This window comes from Takifugu rubripes, chromosome 7 (assembly GCF_901000725.2).
Source record: "Takifugu rubripes chromosome 7, fTakRub1.2, whole genome shotgun sequence".
Classification (NCBI taxonomy): Eukaryota; Metazoa; Chordata; class Actinopteri; order Tetraodontiformes; family Tetraodontidae; genus Takifugu; species Takifugu rubripes.
Window position 1 is genome coordinate 4,392,255 of NC_042291.1, and position 19,542 is coordinate 4,411,796.

Here is a 19,542-nt window from a genome sequence, read left to right on the forward strand (position 1 = left end):
ATAAAGATCGGCAGTGAAGAGATCTTCACTATGTGCTCAGATTCCCATTTCCTGTATTTAGAACCAACTAAGCAAGTGATACAGGAGAGTGTGTGGGAACGTTCCTGAGGATTCCAGCACTGCAGTTTCCATGGTAACTGGATCCATAATAGCTAGTGTGTGTGTGTATGTTTCATCAGCATCCTGATATCAATAAGGGGATCATCAGTAGTGGAGTGTGGGCAGTCACGCTGGAGGAGGTGGTGCAGAGTAATGATCATCAGCTCCATGTCAGGGGTCAGCACCCTCAGCCCACCATGTCTGCAGGTGCAGTCACACTGTCCTCCCCAGAATCTGTTCCAGAAGCTGCTGCATAGGAGCAGCCCTGCAGGTGGTTAGTGGGCTCAGTGCTGCATCTGGCTCCACACGCTGCACCATCAGGGTCCAGTCAGAATTCACCAAGTCTGGGAAGAACCAGAAGTTGTTGCTCTCTTCATCCTGAATCCCAAGAGACTTTCAGTCTGAAACGTTTGTGTGTCATCCTCTGACCCTTCATGGTAGAGCAGGAACACACGCACACACGGGTCACCCAGTGGTTCGGATCATCATTAAAATGCCGTCGTGGGTTCGGTTCCGATCACCCGGAGCCTGATAAAATGAGTGAAGGCTGAGGGAAGTGACGTTTCCCTGCAGTGAGCAGCAGGGGGAGCCTCGGATTGTGAGGAAGAGGAGAGCGAGTGGCGGTGCTGCAGCTCATCAGTCTCAGTAAACATTCCGCTGCGTTCAGAACCGGAAGTATCAGACGGGGCCGGCGGCCGGTGATGAAGATGAAGACGACGCAGCTGAAGCTTTGCGGTAAGAAGACCGACAGCTCATCATCCTCACCTCCATCATCATCCTCCTCACCAGCATCATCATTGCTGCCGCTGCTGCTGCAGAGACTAAAACCAATGAGGTCACAGTGATGACACAGCAAAGCGCCGATCAGCTGTGTGTGTGTGTGTGTGTGTGTGTGTGTGTGCATGCATCTGTTCTTATCTTCACCGTTTAAATATAGATCTGAGTGCGTCATGGCGGCATCCTGACGTATTGATTCTGTGCATTTCTGGTTTTGAGTTGCATTCCTCAGCAGTCAGGTGATCTCGCTCAGGGTGATCAATAAGTGATAGATGGAATGAATGGTAAAAGATGTGTGTGCATGAGCTTTGCTCAGCCATCATTCCAATAATTAGATCAGAATTCCAGGAATGGTTCTTGCGAGGAACAAACGGGAGGAGTGATGAAAATCAAATAAAAATGTCAGAAATGCTCCAAGACGGAAAAGATGACGATGGAATGAAGACCTGTGAGATGTGAGCATGACATATAAGGCAGCAACATAGGTGTGATGTGATTCACCTGACTGAGGTCTTGAAACCCCTTTCTGGTAAGAAGACCCCCCCCTTCTCCCCAAGACTTTCCTCTGTAGGGCGGCTGGTGTCTTTCTTACATGTCCATACCTGAGGAGACCCCAGATCTGGCCTGGGACACTGGTCCCAGCAACCCCAGGAGGAGCTGGTGGAAGTGCCCGAGTAGAGAGTCCAGCCCCCTGCTGAGGTTGTGGCCATAGGCAGAGCTGTCAATCATTTGGTTCTAGTTCAGTGGACTCACATCTGGCCGGGGAGGCTTAGAGTACAACAACAACAACCATTCTATTTGAAGAAAACAACAAAACAGTAATAGTGACAGTTTTGTGCTGTGGATCGGGAAACGAGCTGATATTTCTGAGTTGTGCTGGTGGTTGATGACAGAGATGGTACATAAAAGGGGATGAGCTTCCAGACATCAGGGGGAAGAAATCACTATTTAGTATTAGACCTCACCAGGGTTGTTTTTCTCCCACAGATCATGTGACTTCAAACAGAGGATGGTTAGCCAACAATAAGCTAGGCTGCTGCGGAGAGGAAGACTGAGGAGAGGAGGATCATGGGTGATGGAGGGCCCCAACAAACCGAGGGGAACGCCCTCCTCAAAGCCGTCTTCCAGGGCAAGTTGAGGCTGACGCGGCTGCTGCTGGAAGGAGGAGCTTATATCAATGAGGGAAATGAACGTGGCGAGACCCCCATCTCTGCTGCCTGTTTGGCCAGTTATGATGATCCACAGACACGAAAGAAGATAGTGAGGTATCTGCTGGAGAAAGGTGCTGACCCAAATATCCCTGACAAATGTGGGAGGACAGCACTGATGCATGCCTGTGCTGAGCGGGCGGGGAGAGAAGTGGTGTCACTCCTACTGGAGAACGGAGCTGATCCCAGCCTGAAGGACTATTCTGGTTCCTCTGCCCTCATGCACGCTATCGACAAAGGGGACCATGAAACCCTGCAGGTCCTGCTAGATGCCTGCAAGGCCAAAGGAAAGGAGGTGATCATCATCACCATGGACACATCTCCGTCAGGCACCAAGAAGACCAAACAGTACCTCAACTCGCCTCCATCACCGGGGATTGTGGACAAGCTATCTCCAGCCTGCATGTCTCCCTCTGATGTTGAGATTGGAACCTCTTTACTAGCAGGAGACAAGAACCAAAATGAGGAGGGGGTCTTCAGCTTTGCACTAACCTCAGCTTTGCCTTTACCTTCAGCTCGGCAAGGAGGAGAAAAACGACCACCGCCACACAAACTCCTAAAGAGACTGAACTCGGAGCCTTGGGGTCTAGTGGCACCATCAGTGCCCAACGGAGTTCCCAAGGAGCACAGCGGCGGCCTGGAGGTGGAGGAGCTGAGCAAGACAATCAATGATCTATCCCTCACAGAGCCACAGAGACCTTTGTTGTCACGGAGACACAGCATTGAGACACATGACCCATGCTCCCCCAGTCTGACGGAACGGTCTTTCGCTGAGGACTATGTGGAATCCGCAGAGTCTTCTTGGGCTGACAAAGTCCAACAGCACCAGACCTTTTACCGCAGGAACACAGCCCCCGAGCCCCAGGAGAACAGCGGAGGACCAGTATGTCCGCCCCATGTTGTGGTTCACCCCAAGCTCATCCGAACGGAGCACTTAGAGTTAGAGAGCCAGCTGTGTCCAGAGACCCACCCGGTTGCTCCAGATACTGGTTGGGTGCCTGCGGAGCGAAGAAAGGTCAGTGCTTCCCCCTTCTCCCTGGTCACCAGCGCATCCAGGGAATCGTTGGAAAACATACCCAACTCTGTGTCCCCCCTCACAATGCGCAGACGTTCTCCGGGACTCCTGGAGCGCCGAGGCTCCGGGACCCTCCTCCTTGACCATATTTCCCAGAGCAGACCTGGCTTCCTGCCTCCACTAAACATCAACCACCACAGACCGATCCCCGATATCCGAGCCAACGGAAAGTCCACCTCCCCCATCCACTCTGGACAAAAAATACTTGTCCCCGTCGCCCCGGCGTCTCCGAAACGTGGCTTGGATTTCAAGATGAAGAAGAAGCTCATGAGGAGACACTCGATGCAGACAGAGCAGATGAAGCAACTGTCCACCTTCCAGGAGATCCTCGCTGAGAAGGTCATTGAGTTCAATGGGGATTGATAGTAGAAAGAATACGAGCAAGAATTATGGGTAGCTGTGTGGGGAGAAGTTTGAGTTTGGTTTAAAAGGCTGGAGGCAACCGTGTCGCTACCAAACCAATTAGTTACCACAAATACTGAAATCAGAGACTCCAACAGTTTCTGAATGAGGCTTCTTTGATGTTTAATGATGTTCGCTAAGGTGATGGATCCAAAATGACCTCGAACAGCTGCAAATGATCAGCGGTCCATGTGAAAACTGTTATTTGTGATCCCGTTGATCAGCGGAAACCTCAATTCAAAACTCATTTGTGTTGTTACGAAAATGTTGTCATTTTTCCTTCTTGAAATTCCAAAGAAGTCTGAAGGATCTCGAGCTAAAGCTGTAAACAGGTGAAGGATGTTCACGCTGAAGCTGGAGCACAAGGGACAATTCACAGACAGGAAGAGTGTAGCCTGGTTGGGATGAACCGGGACTCATTGGACTCGGCTGCAGCTAGCTGCTAAACCTGGAATGATTGGAATGTAATAATTTGTCATAAATGAATAATCTCGTTAACTTTCCCGACACAACAGCATCAACTGTTCAGAGAAGGAGAAACCTGAAGGAGAGCCACAGGCGAGGGATGCGTCTCCCTGGGACGGACTGAGCAGCATATTCTACAGAGAACGTCAACGTTTGCTTCAGTCAAATATAACAGACAGAAATAAGTCCAGGGACATTTTCAGAAGTCCTCCTCCGGGGATCTGGCCCACCCATCCTTCAGGCCTTGGTGGATTATAAGCAGCAAAACTGGAAAAAGAAAACCAAGACAGGCTCCAGCCGTAATATAAGCATTTATGTGACATAATAATAATGACTATAAAACCTCCTCGGCCTCCATCTGTTCTTCTGGGGAGTGGACACACAGAAGAACCAATATCAATATTAAAGTCACTTCATGGAAACAAAATTCAATGAGCATTTGTGCTAATTAACATTTTATTTAAATCATGAAGGTGCGGTTTGACTGCAGTAGATCCCGTTTGTCCAGGTTCAGGGGTGTCACATCACCACAGACATTAGGAGCTTCACCTCCACCTGTCAGGCCCACAGGTGATCTGAACCAGTGTGGCCCAGTTCCTACAGACCAAACCTGGACACGCTGATGCTGGTTCATTCCTAGTTTGGAAAAAGGCAGCAGAAATTCAGGAGTTCACTGATTCATTGAAAAGAAAAGATCCAAAAATAAACGTGGTTAAAATTTTACATTTATTGACCAGAACTGACAGACAGTGGGTCTGGGCTCAGAACATCCCCAGTTTAAAGCAGCTCAGACTGGTTTATGGCTGAACTGGTCAGGACACCCGCCTGCAGTTTAGAATCAAGTATTTTTGTAAGTGACTCAGCAGAAGTTGATCAGTGATCTTTTTCTTCTGGTTGGAACTTAAAAAGTGGAATAAAAACTTTGATGTTCAAGCTGTTGCCTTGTGCTTTCTCATTTAATCAGAATCGCTGGAAATTTTCTGAAAACAGCCAAATAAGGTGTTCGTCGTGCACGTCCTCATATGGAGCTTTGAAGACCTCGTTTAGTTTGAGAATAAATCCCTTTTATTGAAGTAAAATCTTTTATTTCTCTATGCAGACAGTAAATATTTACAGTTAAAACTCAGAGCATCAAATGTAAAAACTCAGACAGGAAGTACAGACGCATCATCAATGGTGACACAGGTGATCAGTGCACGTGGATCACTTCTTCAACAGCTTCTTGTTGAGGAGGAAGATGAGCAGGTTAACATTAACCTTTGCCTTGTCAAACATCTTCATCACTGCCACGCCCTCATACTGAAGGTGCAGGAGGTCCTGGGAACACACACACACACACGCACGCACACACACGCACACACACACACTGAGCTTGTGGCAACAAAGAGTACACAACCCTAAACTTGAGACACTCGTGTTCCGACCTGCTTTATCAGCATCCATTCTGCTTTGTCACAGTTTTTGTACCTGATATTTAAGAGGGAACTGCTCCATCTCCACACCGAGGAACCGAGCCTTGACTACGAAACTGCCCGTCTCGGATCCAGGAATAATGTCGAAGATGACGTTTTTAAACCTGGAATGATCGACAGTGACCAACGTGCTGTTTGCTCCGGTTGATGCCGGTGAGAAGGATGTTCTTACTGGGTGTTAGGCAGGTCCTGGATCTCCAACAGAACACCCTTCTCATGCAGCTGGACAGCACTGTAACTGACAACACAAAGCTTCTTCCTCCCTTTGCCCTCTGCTGCCTTCCTGTTGGTCAGTTTACTGCAACACACAAGCAGGTGAAGAGTTTACACAGGTGAGTAATCCGGACGAATCCATCATCTCAGCATATAAGAACCTTTTGGCCGTCAGGTTGTCCAGACAGGAAGTGATGTAGTCGCTGTAATAGTCCACCTGCTCACTGTGGAAGCAGGTCTTTGCCTCCAGACTGCAGAGAGTCTGACCAAGTTTCTGAAGCTCCGCCCCCCGGCACTGGCGGTGCAGACGCCGTTGGCAGATATCCTGTGAAGTTAAGAGGTTTTTGTGAATATCTCACATAGGAGATACAGGAACAGCCCCCAATAGCACAAACACAGCCTCGTCTCCTGTCTGCATGTGGTCGTTCACCTTGGCGATCATGTGCAGAATCTGGTTTTCACTGTGAGGCGGTTTCAGGACCCCCAAGGCCTCGAGACGGCAAAGACTCTTTAGGATCTTCCTCTTCTTCTCCTCTAAACTCAGGCTGCTGTTGGCAATCAGCGTCGGGTTTCTCTTTATCTTCTCAGGGGTCAGAGCCTCCCGCTGCGCACGTCGCTGCATCAGCCAATCATGACAGACTTTCTGGGGAAGGATTACACTTCAGCTGGAGAGGAGGGTCCCCTAAACCTCCATCTATAGGCGTGTGCATGTGTGAGTACCTCATCATGTGACACAGAGGCCCTCAGGATGTCACTCAGAGAATCACCTGACTGAGTCCTGATCACATCGATGATCAGCTGCTTTGTGCTGGAACAATAAAAGTCAGCAGATGAATCTAGGGTGTAAATAAATGGCTTCGGTCAGAACTAGCTAGCGTGCTAAGCTACCTGAGCAGCAGTCCTCGTGTGTACACCTGGTCAGTCTCATCAAAGATGTTGAACCTGTTGGTTAGGGTCAGAGAAACCTCTGATCCTGGATCAGCTGAAGACTCTCCTGGAGAAAACAACAAACAGAAACATTTGTGTTGTGCTTAGAGAACGCTGACACGTCATTAACGCTGTCCAAACAACAGCAGTATAATTACCCATAAGCTCCTGCAGTGTCGGGACACAACCAAGGTCCTGCAGCAGCAGCCTGAGGGGGTCAGAGGGGTCCGCACATAAGGCCTCCTGGTGCTCCAACAACAGCTACACACACACACACACACACAGTGAAGAAGCAGTCCTTGGATGCTGGTCTTTGCGGGATCCAACTGGTACCGGCAGAATCTACAGGTGTGAACCCACCTTGTGTGTGTTGAGCAGTTCGCTGACAGAGATGTAGATCACAGGCTTGTTGACCACGAGTAACTCGGAGAACTCGTCCACGTTGAATCGGTCCTTTGGCTCGGGAACGTCGCAAACACACACAAGAAACTTCCTGTCAGACAGGAAGAGTGAAAGAGGTGGTGAGGCCGCAGCGGGCAGAGCAGGGAGACCAGCGTGGACTCACACCTGAACCTGCTGTGGGTCTGACTGATGTACTGGTTGAGGGCTCTGATGTGGGGGCCGTCTCCGTGGAAGTGCTTGTTGGCAGCGGCCTGCTGCAGCATGCGTGAGATGGAGCCCAGGATGAATCGCTGCTCCGGCTGCAGGGTCGAACTGGCTGAGCGGTCAACTACATCAAACCCATCTGGAGCCACAATGGCCGGGTTCATGTAGCGGTAGTAGACCAGGTTCCCAACGACCTGCGCAAAGAAGTTGGACAGTTGGGATCTTCTAGAAGATGAACTGAATCTGACTCAGGCTCAGGTTTGGGTTAGCACGTGGCAGGACAGCGCCGTCCCTATAGGACAGTCGGTGCCAAGAGAGAAGAAAAGCCCCCCCAGAAGGAAACAAACCTGACACATAATAAATAAATTCAATGGAAACAGTTCAACTAATAGAGGGGCACAGCTAATGCATGCTAATCTCTTCTACTCATCTAGATGGAGGAAGTGTTTGTGGTGATATCGCCCCACCCTACATGACTTCCTTCACTACTTCCATGCCGCCACTGCTGCTCACTAAAGACGGAGTGGACAGGCAGCCTAGCCGGGTCGTGTCAGACCCAATGTTTCATTGGCACAGTGAAAATGTTCAGCAGGACGCCAGGCTGCTGCTCCTGGTCATCACCTCCTGGTCATCACCTTGTAGAGTTCTTCCTCACTGGCTCCAGGAAACTTCAGCTGCAGAGAGTCTCGCAGAACCTTGGCAGTGTAGCGTAAGCCGTACCTGCGAGAAGGCCAAAGAAGACGAGCTGAGCGGTGGACGCACTCGTCGGAACAACACCCCTAACCCTCGTCGGAAGAGAGGCTTTTAGGACTCACGGCAGTTTACTGAGGTTGGACGTGATGGCTTTGAGCACTCTGTCCGTCAGGTTCCTCAGGTTGACCACAGCGACCTCGACACGTCTCTGGACCTCAGGGTGAGTCAGAGCTTCAGCAGGTGAGACGTCATAGGGCAGCGAGCTGGAACAGATACGGAGTGGGAGGAGTCAGACGTCACCTGACAAACACCATTTCCTCTGCTGAAGACTCCGCCAGACCTCTTGCATCCAGTCTGGGTCTCGGACAAGTTGATCCAGGTCTTGTAGACGTCGACTGGGTCGGTCCTGATGCTTAGGTCTTTATCCATCAGGATGTCCTGCAGAGCTGGTCCCAGGGAGTCGCGCAGGGCGTTCTGACCATGGGCGTTACGGTAGAAGTTGACCAACATCTTGATCACAGTCGGGTTACCTGTGATGACATCCTGAGGTTTCTCCACCTTCAGGCTGACATCAGGACACAGACCAGGTTAGTTCAGGACAGGACTTTGTGTCCTCACCAGTGTAGAGATGTGGACAGGTCAGAACCAAAGACAGAGTAATTGTGGGGGGGGCTGGGCCGAAGGTTGATAATGTCTGAATGGATGGATTTCAAACTACAGATCAAGTGTGAGGGCAGGTACAGGTGAGTAAAAGATTGGCCAAGGTGTGTGTGTGTGTGTGTGTGTGTGTGTGTGTGTGTGTGTTTGAGGGCATTTTGTCTGCCTGAGGCTGAGGTTTGGGTTTACGGTTAAAAATGTGTTTAGGATTAAGTTCGAGGAGGAGCCTCAGGACGTTTGTGTAAATGAGAATCCTGACTGGCACAACTAATCTGTGTGAGCGTGCGTGTGTGAGAGATCACCTGATCTCATAACGCAGCGCCTCGGTGAACAGCTGCAGCAGCAGGAAGGCATCCCTGCCGTCAGAGCCGTAGTTAAACAGACTGAAGACCAACATCTCCATGAAGGAGGTGGAGCGAGTCTGAGGCATCAGGAAAATGAGCTGGGCCAGGTAGAGCGGTTGAGTCTGGAACAGCAGAGTACACCAGTCACGCCTCACACCGCTGATCCCTGATCTCCCTCAGGATCAGGAGGGAGGTCGCCCGTGGGCACCTGTGTGGGCTGTTCTCACCTGCAGCAGGTAAAAGAGGTGCTGATAGGCCTCCAGTCTCTGTCTCCTCTCTTTGCTCAGAGCCTTCAGTCCTTTACTTCTCTCCATGTCCAGCATGCCTGACAGCTGCTCCTTGTTCTTCTTAGTCAGCTTCTTGCAGTGGGTAACCACTTCCTGTCCAGAAACAGGCAGGTTTGTGAACTTGACAAATCCAACTATAACTGTACTCTGTAGATCACCGTGACAACCGGTGCCAAACTCCTAACCCAGGAATATTATGGTTACCAGGACAGCTCCTGGGTGATTGGGTTTCGGTAAATCCAGCAGGAAGCAGTTAAACAGCAGCATCGCTCATCGTTTAAGGAGGCACCTCAGGTGAGCAGGTACCTGCAGCGTGGCTTTGTTCCGGACCAGCAGACCGATCTTCAGGTCCATCAGGTTTAGGTCCTCTTCCAGCTGTCTGTTGAAGCGGATACTCTGCACCACCTCCTTCCTCAGACGAAGTAGCTCAGCCTCCTCTCTGATGTCACCATCACCCAGGTCAAGCAAGTGAATGAACTTCCTGACCACCGCCAGAGGGGGCGTGCCCGAATGCACTAAGAAAAGTGACAGAAATCTACAATAAAGATAAAACATTCCTGGTTGGAAGTTCTTTTTCTTGTAAACTCACCCAACATCCTGTACTCCTCACGAGCCTTACTGGCTCTGAAGAAAGCCTGGATCTTCACAACAGCGCCCACCTGTGGACAAACGCCATACTGAGTGAGGGTGGTGCCAGGCTTTAGGCTTTTATTGAAATCATAATTCTTATGCAGTCCTTGTTCTGAGGCGGCACACAGTGAAAAGAGAAGGAAGAAACAAACGTTTTCTCTGAAGAAGTTTAGTCGGGCACGGTAGTTTTTCATTGCCAACCACATCTTCACATACGACTGGATCTGTTGACAAAAACAAAACTTTTTAATATTTGTGTTGCTTGATGTCGGATGCATCCAGAATTCCTTGAATCAATTCTGCTTCAGCTCATTGAGATGGTCAAACCTTGTTGAAGTCAGTACAGTTCTAAAGACTGTTACCTTGACAACAGCTCTCCAGTTCATGTAGAGAAACTGTAGTCTGCGTCTGTACTTCCTCTGCTGGACAACCCTCCTCCAGTGAGCCTGAGGAGACAACGAGAACTGTATTTGTGCATTTCCTGTGGTCCAGAGCAGATGGCAGTGAAGAGCTGGAACCAAAGCAGAATCAGTCCACCTGTGCCAGCTGTGAAAACCTGCTGGAGCTGATTCCATCTATGGATGCATCACTATGCATATACTCCCTGATCCAGAGCCTTATAAGATGATACAGATCTTTCTTCAATAAAAGTTCCCATAAACAGGCAGATTCCAGTAATCTCACCTGGATGAGGATGACAGCGGGTGTGTGAACCATCAGGTACCGGCGTCGAGCCTGGAGCTGCTGTCTGAGCAGAAAGCCTCTACTGAGGGCCTGCAGGCGGACAACGAGGGCTTGGCTGCCTCGCCACAGCCCCCTGCGACTGTACAGGCCTGAGACGCTGCTCACGACCTCCTGTCAAACAAACATGCAACACTCGGACTCAGTTTCCTGTCCAACACCAACACCCTCCCGCTGCCTCAGTCAAGCACAAAACAAAGATAACCTGGCTTTCACAAATTGACCTCTGCTACAGGTTCATCACAGAAAGGCACCAACAGTTTATTTCCGCAGACAGAGCCCAGTCTGTGGGCTGCAGATACTGGCTGCAGCTCCCCCCACCCCCACTGGTGAGGTCACTGGATTAAACAAGTCCAGAATAAGCCGGAAGTAATGAGGAGAGGGAAGTGATCTGTGCTGTCTTCATACAGGTGGTCTTGATAACTCATTCCCACCTGTTGGTGGTCGTATGAACACAACATCAGGTGAAACACATTCACTCCTAACCCTTTCGTGTCACCTGTATCTGATGTTGCTGCAGAAACATGCTGTTCTGTACGAAGCCTTTGGGTTTTTCCCAGCAGCCCTCCAGTTTGTTCAGGTGGAAATAATAGAAGGAGCCATCATTCAGGCAGGCTCGAACCCATGGACTCCTGTTGTCTCCTAAAATCAGGTGGAAGCAGAGGTTGACATACACCGGAAAGTCACACTAAACATGTTTGAGGTCAGTTAGGAACACCAAAATGACCTTTTTATTATTTTTGTCAAAGTCACTTTTAAAAACACTAAGATTTCAATGTTTTTGAACAGTTTTTTTAGTGATGGGGCATCATGCAACAGGAAGGACTGTTAAGGGGAAAAAAACACTGTGGAAATATTAAATTAACAACTCATGACATCAGCCCAGGAGTTCAAGCTTGGGTCTTGAAGTCTCCATCTCAAAACCCTGATATCATCCATCCATCACCTATGCTTTAGGATGTATGGGCCCGACCTCCAGCAGCCTATTGTCACAATGCTATGGAAGGATCCTCAAACATCTCACCCAAACCAATTTAAAGGCATGATGCCAAATGCTAACCAAAGAGATGAAAAATTCTGAGTATGAAGAACTCAACTCTCTAAAACGGCATGTTTTTTACTGGGTGTAAGAGACTGAACACGCGTGTTGCACCTGCGTGGATCCTGTCCGTGATCAGACTGTAGAGTTCCCTCTGATAATCTGCAGCACATGCAGAGATGATTCCCTGCAGCTGAGTCTCTGGCATAGTCAGAACCCGGAGCGTCTGACTGACTTTGTTCTCTTTTACTGCCTGATTTACAGCTGCTACAGCCAGACACACTGCAAACAAACAAACAAACAAACACAGTCTGTATTGATTTGTTGACCTAAGGAAGCATTGGCAGGAAAACCTTGGCCAGACTCACTTTTCAGCGTGTTCTGACTCTCCTGATTGGCTTCCTTCACTGCCTCCTGAATATCAGCCAACCACAGCTCAGCTGCTCCATCTCTGCTCACCTGATTGGACAGAGACATCGACACTAGTCCAGCAGAAGTGCTGACACTGTTCAAAATCACGTTCCCATAAAAAAAGAAACATTCTAACTGAAATTCTGAATGGTCAGTTGCAAACAAAGGCAAGCGGCAACAGTCTTCAGCTTTAAAGGACAGGCAGAGCGTCAAACCTGAGAGATTAAAGAAGCAGCGCGAGTGGAACACACGGTGAAGAAGAAACTCTGTAGCAGTCAGTGGAGGTACGTTTGGACAGCAAAGCAAAAACACCCCGAGCATCTTTAGCTGAACACAGCAGTATTGTCCATCAAACATGACTGTTCACTCTCATCATCCGCAGAGCAGCAGCAGGTGCGCTCTCTCAGTCTTCCTCTTCATCCTCACAAACAAAAAGGCTTTATTTTCATTTACAGCTGAGATGATGGAGGAATAAATCTAGAAGAGTTGCTTTACAGGCTCACGATTCAACAAGAACACTTTCAAGAGGAGCCCATGGGGGATTTATAAGAGGAGCCTGTGATGGATTTACAGAAGCTGAAGAACAAAAAGTTCAGGCATAAAAGACTGAGAAGAGAAATGCAAGATAAATAAAGCTGGAAATAAACATCCACAAGCACCCGAACACCACCTGCCGTCTGCCAGTACAGCACAGGTACACAGGTAACCTGATATTAACCCCAGCAGACATCCTACGAGCGCTCGCCGAGGCCTCACCTGAGCTTTGCGCTGCCTGTATCGGGTCAGTAGGGTCAGATATCTGCAGGCGTTGGCAGCGGAAACCTCATCAATTCCACACGAAGGCAGCAGCAGAGAAGCCAGCAGCTTCCGGGAGTCACCTCTGTCCACAGCCTCGTTTATCTCAGCCACAGCCAGCAACTCTGGAGGTGACACACATCAGTTCACAAGCAGGCATCACACCTCCCATCCCAGCGTTCACACTCTTTGTGCATGTGTGAAACAAAGCTTGTTGTAAGTGCCACTTTTAATCTGGAGCAGCTAAAACAAACCAAAAAGGTGAGAAGTGAAGAGCTTTTGTGTCACTTATTCAGTTTTGTACCTACACTGTGAGTCAGGTGTTTCATTAATGTTCTTTATCTAAGAACTCTGATCACCACTCGGCTCCTTTGGGTTTTCCAATCAAAGTTTTTCACTTCGCTTTCATCAATTTAGTAGATTTAGAAAAGCTTTTATGGAACCATCAGCAGATTCATGTGTTAAAGGAGCGTTATATGATGTATGTCAGCAGACCATTCTGGCCACTGTTTTTCACAAGACTAATCTGGCCTTTTCTTCTAATCCTGAACAGTAGTAACGTCAGTGATACCAGAAAAGTTCCATTGCTTTTTCAGACTTTTGAAGATGGATATGAAGAGGACTTAATCCATAAACAGCAAAAATAAGAACCAAATTTAAAGGAGCATCAAGACTGAACAGAGACTCCAGAATTGTAGATTTACATCTTTTGCTTATAAAACTGTATAAAGGTTCTTATCCACACCTTCCTTTACGCTAAACTCTAAATTATGACGTATTTGTTGTAGCTGCTTGTTATCAAATTTGAGGCCGACCCTTTTGTGCTGTCATCTGTGCAAAAAATGTGTGTGTGTGTGTGTGTTTCATACTCTCATATTCATCTTCAACAGAGTTGTTGACAGAGTCGACTCCTTCCTGCAGCTGATTCCAGGTGAGCAGATCATTGCACATCTGCTGCTTCATATCAAGCAGAAACTTAAAGTACCTGATAAAAGATCAACATGGTCAGCTTCAGCTAACATCTGGTCAAAAGAGGAGCTTTTAAAAACTCATTTAGGGTGCCGATGTCAACCTGTCAGAGCATGCATGAACATTCTCATTTAAAGGACTTTGTTACTTCAGGTTCAGTGCAGTTGTTGGATTTGAGCACATCAGTCAAACTGACAACCTTGACCTGTGCAGAAACCGACTCACCTGCACATGGGTGCTGAGGTACTATAAAAATAAACACGCTGCACGACATAAATTGGAGCTGAAAAAGACACAAGGCCCCTTTTGTCCAAAGCTTACCTGTGGAACAGGGTTGGGTCCACATCAGAGAGACCAGCAGACGGACTGGTCAACAGGGAGCCAAACTGGTGCAGCTGCCCCACCTCGAGCGCCTGATTGATGAGTGCAACCTCCGACAGCATCTCCACAGCAACAAACAGTTCCTCCTGCTGCATCTCCCCCTGATGGAGTTGAACAGGACATTCCTGTGACTGGGCTCAGGGTAGGGGTAGGACTCAGGGTAGGGGAAGGACTCAGGGTAGGGGTAGGACTCAGGGTAGGGGAAGGACTCAGGGTAGGGGAAGGACTCAGGCCAGGGGTAGGACTCAGGGTAGGGGTAGGACTCAGGGTAGGGGTAGGACTCAGGGTAGGGGTAGGACTCAGGGTAGGGGAAGGACTCAGGGTAGGGGTAGGACTCAGGGTAGGGGAAGGACTCAGGGTAGGGGAAGGACTCAGGCCAGGGGTAGGACTCAGGGTAGGGGTAGGACTCAGGGTAGGGGTAGGACTCAGGGTAGGGGAAGGACTCAGGGTAGGGGAAGGACTCAGGCCAGGGGTAGGACTCAGGGTAGGGGTAGGACTCAGGGTAGGGGTAGGACTCAGGGTAGGGGAAGGACTCAGGGTAGGGGTAGGACTCAGGGTAGGGGAAGGACTCAGGGTAGGGGAAGGACTCAGGCCAGGGGTAGGACTCAGGGTAGGGGTAGGACTCAGGGTAGGGGAAGGACTCAGGGTAGGGGAAGGACTCAGGGTAGGGGAAGGACTCAGGCCAGGGGTAGGACTCAGGGTAGGGGTAGGACTCAGGGTAGGGGTAGGACTCAGGGTAGGGGAAGGACTCAGGGTAGGGGTAGGACTCAGGGTAGGGGAAGGACTCAGGGTAGGGGAAGGACTCAGGCCAGGGGTAGGACTCAGGGTAGGGGTAGGACTCAGGGTAGGGGTAGGACTCAGGGTAGGGGAAGGACTCAGGGTAGGGGAAGGACTCAGGGTAGGGGAAGGACTCAGGCCAGGGGTAGGACTCAGGGTAGGGGTAGGACTCAGGGTAGGGGTAGGACTCAGGGTAGGGGAAGGACTCAGGGTAGGGGAAGGACTCAGGCCAGGGCTAGGACTCAGGCCAGGGGTAGGACTCAGGGTAGGGGTAGGACTCAGGGTAGGGGTAGGACTCAGGGTAGGGGAAGGACTCAGGGTAGGGGAAGGACTCAGGCCAGGGCTAGGACTCAGGCCAGGGGTAGGACTCAGGCCAGGGGTAGGACTCAGTTAGGGTTCCGGGTAGGGTTAATGTGTCTCAGATACCTGAGGAGCTCTTCTTTGTAGCACTTTCAGCTCATCATGGTAAAGAGTTGCAGCAAAGGGAAAAACTTCAGGCAGCTGAAGCTCGGCTACCATTAGACAGCTGACGGTGCGTCTGGCATCATCGAGGCGCAGGGATGCGTTGAGATTCTGCATAGCTGTGTGCACTGTATGCACACATACAAATGCAAACTTACTCATGCACACAGAGAACTGTAAATACCAGAAGAGAGACAGTTGGGGACTTACTGGCTCTGGATCTCTCAGCAGTGCAATTGGCCATGGTCACACCTTCCTGCAGCTCAGCAGGTTCAAGAGGGTCAACACAGCCTTGTTCCTAAGGTCAAAGGTCAAACACAAAGCCTGTTGTCCATCAACTAAGTCTGTCACTCGATAAATGCCACGGTAACATCCCTGTTGTCTGTGATGGGGACACTCAAAACGACCCAAGCATCTGGTCAGGCTTCAGTTCTCATTTTGCCCAATTCATCAGCTACATTTGATTCAGTCGACCTTCTGTTCCTGGTTTGAATTTAACCTATATGGGCATTCATTCAGCTCTCCACTGGGGTCCTCTAAGGACTGGTGAAGGAGCCACTGTTCTTTACTATATACGGTCCACAACCTTGCGTGGGTCAGTCATCCCATCACATGGTTTTTCATAGGACTGCTATGCAGAAGACACCCCTCCTCGTTCCCCCCGTGACCTTCAGCTGGATCTGCTCCTTCCTACTTGAACAGTCTTGTTGGAGCCCATCTATCCCTTGTTGGCCGTGTTTCTCACATGAGTGTTGACTGGTAAAGCAGTGTCTGTTAAGGCTCTTATATCTTGTTCCCCGATGGTGGGGTGACCATCTCTCAGAGCAATAGCGACCCTCTTCTGAGAGCTCCTGCTCTCTTAACAGCACTTATCTTCCTCCTCCTCTCTCATTTCTCACAACTCTGCACGGGCAGTTGCCCTCGTACTCGGTAGTTTAGGCCTGCAAGCTAGTGTGTTATTTACATGGGCCTAAATCGCACGAGGGAGTCACCAGTTCACCCCAAACACGTGTCATGCAGAGAACATGTAAACTCCACACAGAAAAGCCCGTCAAACCCAAAACCTGTTTAAACTAACCACTGCGCCTTGCAGACGTGAATCAAGAATGACGCTCTTCCTTTTCTGCTGGGGTCCAAAATTGTGTTAAATCCTTCAGTATTCTGAGTGTGTTGGGTTTACCAGCGCCTTGAGCTGTCGGTCTGCCAGCAGCTGATCCAGGTACCAGGGCCCATTATCACGACGGAGGCCCCTGAGGGCCAAAGATGACAGCTGCAGAGCTGTGAGGAGGTCGGGTTGATTGGAGGAGTCCAGAGCTTCATCCACCTGCTCCACTGCTGCTCGAACTTTCACAGTAGATGTGTTTAGCTTTTTTCTATTGTACAGTCTTTAGACATTTATTTTATACATATAAAAATAAAACATTTTTGGAATGCAACTCACTGTTGACCAGAGTGATGGTGTCCTGAATTTCTCTCCAAGTCAGAAACTCTTCATAGATATCTTTGTCCTCGTGAGCTCCAAGCTAAAATACACAGAAACGTGAAGCGCCTCCACTTGTACTCGACTACACAAACACTTTTGCTGTCGAACGTTTTTTGACTTTATGATTTTATGCAATGGTTTAGACGTTCCGTGTTAAGTGTAACAGTCTCTGAGTGCACCTTGATGGCCGCGTGCTGCTTTTTCTTTGCTTTAGCCTGCTGCAGCATTTCTTGATAGACACTCATCTGCGCCTCCTGTAGGTCACTAAGGAGGGCATTGGGATTCCTCAGCGATGCCGCTGTGATCTCCAAATGGCCACGGTCCACCGCCTCATTGATAGCAATCACAGCTGCATGGACTGATGGGAAACAGAACCAGGGGAAGAATAACCATTCAGGCTTTTTGACCACTCCCACACATGAATGCGACCAACCAATGTGACGTCTACCTGCTGCCTCGTCCACTGACAGTTCCTTGGCCAGAATTCCTCCAATTTTGTTAAATGCCGGAAGATGGATTCCATATTTATCCAACTCTAATTTCATGTTATTGATTTCCTCCTCTGTAAACACACACATGTATTTCTGTCATTGTGAGGACTCGGATCCATACCGGTATAATCCATTCCCCAGCCTCTTCCCTTAACTCAAACTATCACTACTAAATAACCAACTCTAACCAAATCCTTGCCTGAACCCTCAAACACATCATTTCTACAGTGGACTCTTACTCGGTGACTACTGTCATGAACACACACAGGCAAAGGCCAACATACACCCAAGATCATTTATCACTGTAAAGTCACCAGTAAAGTTGACTTTTCCATACAAGTCCTGAATCTGTGGAGCCAAACCTTGTCTGTACATGTAGATGCTGTAGACAGACAAACAGACAGTCAGTCAGTCAATACAGAGCCTGCAGAGATACAGGTGGTCAAACAGACTGACAGGCAGAGACACCGACCTGAGAGCATGGACACAGTAAATGGCTCTGGGCATGTTCTTTTTGTCATAGATGTCTGTGGTTTCTGGGTGGAAGATCTGAAAGAATAAAATGAAGATCAGTACCATTATTCTGACCAACTGAACAATAAGTCAGTCAGAGTGAGCTCACTGACCGCTGGCAGCCCAACTGCAATCAAAGCATTTCTCCATTGGTTGATGTTGTCGGTGTGACGGAAATGCAGACCCACCGCCTGATTTGTCAGTACACAGAGAATCAGTTAATAAAGACATAATAATAACGATTATACTTGTGTGTGTCTGTTACCTGATATCGCTGCTGTTCAGGGTCAAAGATCTTCTTCAGACCAACAGCATTTGGAGCAAATCGATGACCCAATTTTGCAAGAATAACCCCGTTCCTCAAAACCTCCTCCAGCTCAGTGGGAGCAGGAAGTTCCTCACCCAGGCAAGCCTCAATCCACCTGAGAACAGGAGGAAGAATATACCCCACAACAAATGAAACTAAGTAGAACAGGGACAAGATCTCTTACTTGAACTGACCTCTTGGCCTCCTCCAGCCTGCACAAGTACTGATAGGCCACATTCTGGACCCTCTGTTCATCCATCTGTTCTGCTGTCAGACGCTCAACTGGAAGAGAGAGAGAGAGAGAGAGATTTACTATTTATAGATGTCTGTGAACCAAGACAAAGAAAGTTATTACACTACAGTAAATCTTCATTTCTCATTATAAATATTATAAGATATGCTTGAGATTAAGAGATGACAGTATACTCAGATGTTACCTTGGAAACTATCCTATATATTTAACCTATTTTCCCCTCGAACAAATATATTTAGATAAGATTGATTTAATTAATGTCAATAAATACGACTTAAATAATTGGTAAAAATTGGTGTTCACATCAGTCTGCAAACACGGCGTACGTGGCAAAGAGAAAAATGCAGTAAAAACAGTAAACAGTACTTCTACTTACATCCGTTGTTCCTGTCTGTATCCACCATGATGAACCCCTTTATTAAGAGATATCTTTGCTAGTTTTATGAATCAAACACAAAAGTAAACAAAGCGTCTCAACGCTAGGAAATTCCAAGCTGCTTCTGGTCTCGAGTTTGAACTTTCCCCGCGGCTTTCTGATTGGCTGATCGACAGTCGTTCATCCATTGGCTGGGGGGTGAGGGGCGGGGCTTGCAGAATTGCATGATGGTATCTGTATTTCGAAACCGGCTCGTCGCTTTCTGTAGGCAGCGTTTCCACCATTCTTCCGCCGTCTACTGCTTGTTTAGTCGTTTGGTCCCGTTGCAATAGCGACCACGGTGACCACCGCCATATGAAACTAGAACAGTTAACGATTTACAAATGGAATACATATATTCCTCGTTGGCTTACTTGGACGCGCGAATATATACCAATCAAGAACAATCTTTCTTGATCTTCATATTCGTACTGATTCACAGTACGTTCCTTAATTGATAAGATTTCTGAAGTTGTGGCCATTCCAGTTATGTTCCCTCTGCAATGCAATAACGTGTCGGATAAATATATTACATTTTGTAAGAGATTTGGAGTTTGTAAAAGTGAAGATAAACAGATAAACCTTTATTTTCTTCAGGCTGCATTTGATGAAAATAGCTGATGTGTCTAGCAGAGGACGCTGTTACCTAA

General features: G+C 48.6%; 2 protein-coding genes across 2 annotated transcripts; one reads left to right on the top strand and one right to left on the bottom strand.

Annotated features, from left to right (window-relative positions):
• Window positions 1-129: 129 nt before the first annotated feature.
• Window positions 130-4,959, top strand: ankrd34a (ankyrin repeat domain 34A). Its single transcript, XM_003965770.3, has 2 exons — window positions 130-834; window positions 1,864-4,959. Exon 2 carries the CDS (start codon window positions 1,945-1,947, stop codon window positions 3,520-3,522), a length of 1,578 nt encoding a protein of 525 aa, XP_003965819.2. The 5' UTR covers window positions 130-834; window positions 1,864-1,944; the 3' UTR covers window positions 3,523-4,959.
• Window positions 4,960-5,094: 135 nt separating this feature from the next.
• iqgap3 (IQ motif containing GTPase activating protein 3) lies at window positions 5,095-19,005 on the bottom strand. The gene is made up of 38 exons (XM_029839282.1): window positions 18,854-19,005; window positions 18,419-18,506; window positions 18,183-18,339; window positions 18,031-18,108; window positions 17,877-17,953; window positions 17,719-17,786; window positions 17,362-17,475; window positions 17,093-17,271; window positions 16,872-16,953; window positions 16,611-16,774; window positions 15,641-15,728; window positions 15,395-15,558; window positions 14,132-14,292; window positions 13,711-13,826; window positions 12,803-12,966; window positions 12,004-12,094; window positions 11,750-11,917; window positions 11,096-11,238; window positions 10,540-10,710; window positions 10,218-10,301; window positions 10,008-10,079; window positions 9,815-9,884; window positions 9,532-9,740; window positions 9,166-9,318; window positions 8,897-9,060; window positions 8,278-8,502; window positions 8,060-8,200; window positions 7,880-7,964; window positions 7,206-7,438; window positions 6,999-7,131; window positions 6,797-6,899; window positions 6,600-6,705; window positions 6,432-6,519; window positions 6,142-6,354; window positions 5,873-6,036; window positions 5,671-5,796; window positions 5,494-5,602; window positions 5,095-5,343 (listed from the first exon to the last, which is right to left on the bottom strand). The coding sequence occupies exons 1-38, from the start codon at window positions 18,879-18,881 to the stop codon at window positions 5,230-5,232; spliced, it is 4,893 nt and encodes a 1,630-aa protein (XP_029695142.1). The 5' UTR covers window positions 18,882-19,005; the 3' UTR covers window positions 5,095-5,229.
• Window positions 19,006-19,542: the final 537 nt, after the last annotated feature.